This window comes from Pelobates fuscus, chromosome 8 (genome assembly GCF_036172605.1).
Source record: "Pelobates fuscus isolate aPelFus1 chromosome 8, aPelFus1.pri, whole genome shotgun sequence".
In the NCBI taxonomy this organism is placed as follows: domain Eukaryota; kingdom Metazoa; phylum Chordata; class Amphibia; order Anura; family Pelobatidae; genus Pelobates; species Pelobates fuscus.
The window spans coordinates 114,973,816-114,982,638 of NC_086324.1; the positions used below are offsets into that span (position 1 = coordinate 114,973,816).

At 37.8% G+C, this 8,823-nt stretch overlaps 1 protein-coding gene across 7 annotated transcripts in view; it reads right to left on the reverse strand.

Moving 5' to 3' along the window:
* NPRL3 (NPR3 like, GATOR1 complex subunit) overlaps positions 1–8,823 on the reverse strand; it is a 453,622-nt gene that overhangs the window by 127,907 nt on the left and 316,892 nt on the right. For all 7 annotated transcript variants that reach the window (XM_063430229.1, XM_063430228.1, XM_063430232.1 and 4 more), the window contains one exon: positions 3,834–4,026. In XM_063430229.1, the coding sequence (XP_063286299.1) occupies positions 3,834–4,026 (193 nt within the window). The remainder of the gene's footprint in view (positions 1–3,833; positions 4,027–8,823) is intronic.

Below are 8,823 nucleotides of genomic sequence, written 5' to 3' on the forward strand. Positions count from 1 at the left end.
ATTTTTAATTGCATAAAATATAAGGTGCCTTGAATGTACAAGGTTTTTATTTTCTATATACACGCAGTTACCATCACAAAAATTTCTCCCTTGAAAATCATGTTCAGGTGTGGCTGGTACAAAACAAACAAAGTTGCAAGGGAAAAAAAAAAAAAAAAAAAAGCAAGAAAAACAAAATCTGAAATGAAGCATCTCAAAGGTTCCCAGTTACCAGGAAATATGTAGGGTGTATATATAAGGTGTTTTGGATCTCCATTGTGGATGAAAAAATGTTTGGAGACAGAGTGATTTAAAAATCCTTTAGAAATATTTCTGTAATCCTCGTTTTTAGTTTTCTGGTTGTCACGTCAACATATTGGTAACCATATGGACATTCCAAAGCATTAGAGTTACAAGTGATAAAATTATTTAACTTGTATGTTTTTTGAGAAGAGGTAGATTTAAATTATGTTTTTTAAGTACCGTATGTAATGTTTGTACTTCTGCATGTTGTACATTGCATGCATTTATAAAAACCTTTTTTTTTTTAATCTACAAAGGAATTTAAATATTTCGTTTTTATTTTAGTAAAATTCTTAGTAAGATGACTTAAGATTTGGGGCACCCCTATAAACAATGAACGGTTTGTCTGGAATTATGTTTTTTTAAAAGCTCATCTTCTTTTAAAATCTCCCAGTGTTTTTTAAGATTACATTTTTTTCATCCTAAAAAGTTTGTTATTAAAATCCAGAATGATGAGCATAGTGATATTATTTTTACTTGTTTTTTTTATACTGTATGAGATCATTTTGTTTTGTTGTCCAATCTCCTCAATTGAAGATTCCAATAGTTTGAGATTATCATTTTTTTCTTCAAGTTTTTTTTTTAAACATTGGCTTGTTCAAAATATATTGAAAGATCTGTGCAAAAATAAAATAATCTGTTTTTAAGTGAATTAATTTACTTTTTAGGATGCCCTATAGCCATGTGGAGTAGTGACAGCTAGTAAAATCAATTCAATAATTAGTGTGTACTTTTAAAAAAATCAGTTTTAGAACAGAGAGTATCGTTTTAATATAGATTTCCAAGTCTAAAAAGTGTTTGACCAAAATCAGAACTTAAAATGATGCCTCTATCATTTCTGCTTAAAAAACGGGTAAAAATTCATTTAGTTCTATTTCTGAGCCTTTCCAAATAAAGATAGGTCTTTAATATATCTTTTATGTAAGATTAGATTTTTTTTTCTCCATCTTGTATTTGCCCAGATGTATTCATCTTCCCATGCCGCCGTGAACGAATTGGCGTAGCTTGGGGCCATCTATGTCCCCATGGCAGTGCCCATTTTTGAAGGTAAAAGGAACTGTAAAACCAAAATAAATTATGTGTTAAAGAGACACTCCAGGCACCCAGACCACTCCTGCCCATTGGAGTGGTCTGGGTGCCAACTCCCACTACCCTTAACCCTGCAAGTGTAATTATTGCAGTTTTTTATAAACTGCAATAATTACCTTGCAGGGTTAACTCTACCTCTAATGGCTTTCTCCTAGACAGCCACTAGAGGGCACTTCCTGCTCTATAGCACAGTGCTAGAGCGTTGCTGGATGTCCTCACGCTGTGTGAGGACCTCCAGCGTCGCTGAATTCCCCATAGGAAAGCATTAAAAAGCATTTTCAATGCTTTCCTATGGGGCGCTCTAATGCGCATGCGCGGCAAAGCATTAGGTATCCCCGGTCGGTGGGCGGGATCAGTCTCACCCACCGGCGGTCGTAAAGACTGGGAGGAGCGGCGGCGAGAAGAAACCACCACCGAGGGACATCGGCGGGGTCTCAGGTAAATGACCTGAAGGGGTTTTCACCCCTTCAGCAACCGGGGTTGGGGGGTGGGAGGGAGAGGGGACCTGCAGTGCCAGGAAAACAGATTGTTTTCCTGGCACTGGAATTTCCCTTTAAAATCACAATACCTTCTAAAAGGAAATCAATTAGGTTAGAATGAATGATACAGTGTTTTCAGAAAATATTTTTTACTGTAGTACATCCTAAGTTATGGAGGATGATGGTGTACAAAGATTACGATAAATATACAAACACGATGAAAGAGAATCTAACACCGAGTCTGTAGTGGTTGTGGGGTATTTAGGGCATAACCCAACATAGAAATCAATAAGAAGATTAGTACAAACTAGTGAGAAACAAGCCCAATACCAATCCTATTACCCTTATTATAGTACTAGTCCAACATTGGAATGAGAAAACCTTAAACATGTATAATTCACAAGTTTATTAATCGCTATTAATCGCTATAAGGATGATACTAAAATACACACACACACACAAAAAATGTGATGAAGTGTGAAGCAGGTGAACAAAATTGCATACAAATTGAACGCACCCAGCTAAGTCTTATGAACTGCTGGGGGCTAGGAAAGTCTGATATAGTATTTAGTAAACACCAATAAATGTAGATAAAGAGTAGTTTTTTTTGGGGGGGGGGGGGGGGGGGGGGGGGAGGGGAATGTGGTTAGATGAGGGCATTCAGTTAGTTGGAGAGGTTAGATAGAATATAATTGATGCCTGAAACTATTGGACGACCGGTGCGGGGGAGAGAGTTATTTATACCTTTGTGGATTTTGGGATGGAAATAAATAACGGGTATAGTTGGGTGGATAATGTTAATATAATTATATATTTAAAATATCTTCATCTTTGCCTTTATCTAAAAAATCGTTTTGTTTGTTTTGGGGTCTGTGGGGGGGTCTAATGAGAGTTTTTACAAACACTGAACAATCATTAAGCTGTTTATGAGCTTAATTTACAAACATTTCAGTGGGTAAAATTACTAGACCACCACTCTTGTCTTTAGGTTTTATCACGATACTATTATACTTTTTCAGCTATTTCTTCTTTTGTAAAGTTGTTTTTGCTAAATTTATCATTCTGAATTTTTTTTTCATATATTTAATTACTATTTTTTTTTTTAAAGTATCTAGACAATTTGATTTAAAAAAAAAAAAGGATACAAAGTGTTTTTAGGTTTTAAATTAGTGTGAGAATATGGAAAAATATTTAAATTAGGTCTAGTAACAGGAACGTCAGTATGGTCTATATTTGTATTTTGCTCATTGCCGTGTGCATATAACCTTTTTAGAGTCGCTTTTCTGACAAACTTATTAATGTCTATGCAAGCTGTGAATTGGCCAAATTTGTGTGAGGGGGCATATTTCAGTCCATTGCCTAAAACCGCAGTTTCTGTTGCATTTAAAACGTTATGAGATAAATTAAAAATACCAGGACTTCTTGGTGATTTATTCAATGTATTGGCAAATTCTTTCCTTTTTGAATTCTTCTGTCACTACTTCTTCCTCTAGTGTTAGACTTTATTTTTCTCCCTTTTTCTTCTGTTCTGTATTTTGTAGTACCTATCTCTAAAATGGGTTCTTTTACATCTGAAGTGTAGCTCTTTCTTTATATAAGGTCCTTAGGTGTAGAGGGTGCCCTTATGACTGTTAGGGTTTTTTTTTTTTTTTTTTTTTTTAAGAATTGGGTAGTGGAAATATCACTATGATGTGCCTAAATGTAATTGTAATCCTGTCATTAGTGGACTTTAAGTTTTTTTTTAATTGCACAAGTCACATTTATTTTCATTCCCCAGAAATGAATGTTCATTGATATTTGAAGTACATAAATATATTCTAAAAACAAAAACTAAGTTTTAGATTTTCACAGTCATATTTGATTTCAGCACCCCGAAATTAGTTAAAACATCCTATATGGCCAATGTTATAAAAATGCATGGTAGGTATGGTACCACAGAAAGCACAGCACGCTTGACATATAACATTACATCGTTATCACTACCTTGCAAACATTTTAAGATCATCTTGATTTTGAGCGGCGGGAACATTAAGAATGGCTTCCTTCTCATTCTGAGAAAGGCTTGCAAGAAGATTCTCGGTTGTACGTTTGTTGACCGGCGATTCTCCCCCTGGCACCAGCTCAGCACTTGAGTTATCCATGCTTGGACTGGTTAAAGTCATATCATCACTGCTTGCTATTACAAATAAGAAAACACACAGAAATATAAATAAAATAAAACAAAATTGCACGTCACTCAAATATTAATATAATATATTTTAAAAATTTGTTAAAGTTTGACAATACTTGTATTCTTTGCTTTCTTTTAAAGGGACACAACCCCCTATAACAACTTTAACATATTTAAGGGACACTATAGTCACCTGAACAACTTTAGCTTAATGTAGCAGTTTTGGTGTATAGAACATGCCCCTGCAGCCTCACTGCTCAATCCTCTGCCATTTAGGAGTTAAATCCCTTTGTTTATGAACCCAAGTCACAACTCCCTGCATGTGACTTGCACAGCCTGCCATAAACACGTCCTGTAAAGAGAGCCCTATTTAGGCTTTCTTTATTGCAAGTTCTGTTTAATTAAGATTTTCTTATCCCCTGCTATGTTAATAGCTTGCTAGACCCAGCAATAACCTCCTGTATGTGATTAAAGTTCAATTTAGATATTGAGATACAATTATTTAAGGTAAATCACATCTGTTTGAAAGTGAAAACAGTTTTTGTTTCATGCAGGCTCCCCGCTCCCTTCCTCTTTGCTTGCACTGACATTCGCAGCCTATCACTGGTCACACGATGAGAGAAATAGTAAGTCAAAACGGTAAAACCTCCCAAATACTGCAGTGCAGTATCTGCAAGCATTCTAAAGAAGCAGATATCAAATGTATGGCTTTATATTGTGAATTGGCATAATGTATTTCAGAGAAGAGATACAATAGGCATTTGACAAATACAAACTAACTCATTGCTTTTGTGGTTTATCTCAGCATTCTCCTAAATTTGTAATACCCAAGTGACTAATGATTTAGATGGATAGCGCTAAATCCAAGTGTCACTATTCCTTTTAGTTCACTTTAAACTACCTGGCTCTTCTGACACTGCATAAAAAAAATATACAAAACCATTGTGCTCTACTTGAAACTACAAAGAGTGAAAGTATTACCTCTAAATTAAAATCTAAAGGATATTACAAAGACTTTGTAATAACAAAAAACAAACAAAAAAAAACCAACTTATATAGTTACATAGCTGAAAAGAGACTTGCGTCCATGAAGTTCAGCCTTCCTCACATTAGATTTTTGCTGTTGATCCAAAAGAAGGCAAAAAAGCCAGTTTGAAGCACAATTTTGCAACAAGCTAGGAAAAAAACTCCTTCTTGACCCCAGAATGGCAGTCAGATTTATCCTTGGATCAAACAGTTATTACCCTACATTGAACGATTACAGTATTTTTCGCTCCATAAGACGCACTTTTTTCCCCTCAAAAGTGAGGGGAAATGTCTGCGCGTCTTATGGAGCGAATATGAAGCTTCACTTACCTGTCTTGTAGCGTTGGCCGGCAGCACAGGGCGCACCGTGGTATGGAACTTCAATTCCAGGTTCCGGTTTCCGGCAGGACTGAAAGGAAGTGCGCACTCAGCTCAGTGTGCACACTTCCTTTCAGTCCCGCCGGAAACCGGAACCTGAAATTGAAGTTCCAGTACCGCGGTGCGCCCTGTGCTGCCGGCCCACGCTTCAAGACAGGTAAGTAATTATGGGACAAGGGGAGGGGGACAGTATGGGACAAGGGGAGGGGGACAGTATGGGAGAGGAGAATATGGGAGAGAAGACTATGGGGAGGGGGGGGAATGAAGACTATGGGGAGGGGGGGGATGAAGACTATGGGGAGGGGGGATGAAGACTATGGGGAGGGGGGATGAAGACTATGGGGAGGGGGGGATTAAGACTATGGGGAGGGGGATTAAGACTATGGGGAGGGGGGATGAAGACTATGGGAGGGGGGATGAAGACTATGGGGAGGGGGGGATGAAGACTATGGGGAGGGGGGGATGAAGACTATGGGGAGGGGGGATGAAGACTATGGGAAGGGGAGGATGAAGACTATGGGGAGGGGGTGGATGAAGACTATGGGGGGGAGAAGACTATGGGAGGGGGGGAGAAGACTATGGGAGGGGGGGAGAACAATATGGGACAGGGGAGTAAAAAAAATATTCTGAACAAACTGTCCCAAAGTAATAAACACTATGGGGAAGTTTGTTCAGAATATTTTTTTTCTGGGTTTCTTCCTCTAAAAACTAGGTGCGTCTTATGGTGAGGTGCGTCTTATGGAGCGAAAAATACGGTATATCCTTGAATATTCTGTTTTTGCAAGTATGCATCTAGTAGCTGTTTGAACATCTGTATGGACTTTGATAAAACCACTTCTTCAGGCAGATAATTCCACATCCTTATTGTGCTTACAGTAAAAAAGCCTTTCCTTTGCATTAGACAAAATCTTCTTTCTTCCAGTCTAAACGCATGACCTCGTGTCCTACGTAAAGTCCGGTGTGTGAATAGATTTCCACACAATGGTTTGTATTGGCCCCGAATATATTTGTATAATGTTATCATATCCCCTCTCAGGCGACGTTTTTCTAAACTAAATAGGTTTAAATTTGTTTAAATTTATAGCTATGTTCCGTTCCTTTTATTAATTTTGTAGCCTGCCTCTGCACTTTTTCTAGTGCCATAATATCCTTCTTTAGAACAGGTGCCCAAAATTGCACAGCATATTCAATATGTGGTCTTACCAGAGATTTATAAAGAGCAAAATTATATTCTCATCCTGAGAATGAATGCCCTTTTTATTGCATGACAATACCTTACTGGCCTTGGCCACTGCTGATTGACATTGCACATTGTTATATAGTTTGTTGTCTATAACAATTCCTAAGTCCTTTTCGTGTGTTGTTATCCCTAATTCGCTTCCATTAAGTGTATACGTTGTTTGTGTAAGCAACATAACTTGTAATAGTGCCGGTTTAGAAAGCCTAGTGACCTGGGTGAAACGCGTCTCGGACAGAGGAGCCTGCAGTGGACATTTTCTAAGTGTTTATATAACTTTAATTTGTTTATTTTGACACATTTGGCTTCTTCTATTGACTGCTTCCAAAAGAAGGGTGGTGCCGCCCTCTTTATAAGCACCTAAGTGAATATACCCAGAGCAACGTTCAAGTGGCTCTGGAAAAGGTGAGCAACCACTTGCACTTTGATGTGAAAACATACTACACCATAAGTGGTTTCTGTTCAATTTTGTCTTATTTCCTGAGGATACTTTCTGTGACCAAAAAGGGTAAAGTGCCACTAAACTGCACCGCTGCTGATGTGATTTGAGCCTATCTTTCAGAGGCTTTAATCCATGTGAGTTGACAGCGTACAGATTCTATAATTCATGTTTCTAATAACGGACTTTCACTATGTGATTTCCCCTTTTTTCTTCCTTTATTTATGTCCCAATACTACTCGAACTTCCCATTTGTTTGAAGTGTATCTCAAACCTTGTCTTTTAAATAATTTTTCTGTGTGTGTAACTTGTAATAGTACTGATTAGTATTGAAAACGTTAAATGTGAATAGACACTCTGAACACAATATTACTGCATTTGGCAGGTTTTGACCTCATTAATACAAATTTTGCAGAATGATGCACCGTAGCTACCGCCATCTTAGCTACTCCGCAATAGCTGAATTTCCCATTTGGCACATTAGGTGCCTGTTGATAGCTGGGTTGCCAGAACAGCTTTAGAGGGTGTAAAACTGTGTGTGATGCTGCACAGGAAGTGGAAAGGATAATTTCCCATCTGCCCATGAATAGCCTCTCACACAAGAAAAACATTGCAGCAAGTGTAAGTACAGCGCAGAGGGATTCACACTGCATAACAGCTGCTGCTGTATTAATATCAGACATAAGAGGGTGAGTACTTTGCTAATAATCCTTTAAACGCCACATGCCTCACAGGCAGTCCCCCTGCTGGTGAAAAAGTAAAAAAAAAAAAAAAAAAAAAAAAGCAAATATATATATATATACACACACACACACACACACACACATATATATTATAACTACCGTATATACTCGAGTATAAGCCGAGTTTTTCAGCACATTTTTTGTGCTGAAAAACCCCAACTCGGCTTATACTCGAGTCAATAGTCTGTATTATGGCAATTTACATTGCCATAATACAGACTGGGGTCTGTGGGGGCTGCAGAGCGGTTACTTACCGGTCCTGCAGCTCCTGTCAGCTCCCTTCTCCTCCGCGCCGTCCGTTCAGCACCTCGGTCAGCTCCCAGTGTAAATCTCGCAAGAGCCGCGGGGTCATAGTGCGGCTCTCGCGAGACTTACTGTGAGCTGACAGAGAGAGCTGCAGGACAGGTAAGTTACAGCTCTGCCAGCCCCCCTCTCCCCCACACTGAACTGCCAATGACACTGGACCACCAGGGAAGGAGCCCCCCTCCCTGCCATGTATCAAGCAGGGAGGGGGGGGGACGAAAAATAAATAAATGAATGAATAATAAAATAAAAAATAATTAAATTAAATAAAAAAATAAATAAATAACTAAAATAATTAAAAAAAATAAAAAAATAAAATTGCCCACCTCCCACCAAGGCTCTGCCATACACACACACACTGCACTCATATATACAAACTGCACTCATACACACACACTGCACTCATTATACACACACTGTAAATACATTTTCAATTAATATATATTTTTTTAGGATCTAATTTTATTTAGAAATTTACCAGTAGCTGCTGCATTTCCCACCCTAGTCTTATACTCGAGTCAATAAGTTTTCCCAGTTTTTTGGGGTAAAGTTAGGGGCCTCGGCTTATATTCGGGTCGGCTTATACTCGAGTATATACAGTATATATATATATATATATATATATATATATATATATATATATATATATATATATATATATATATATATATAATATA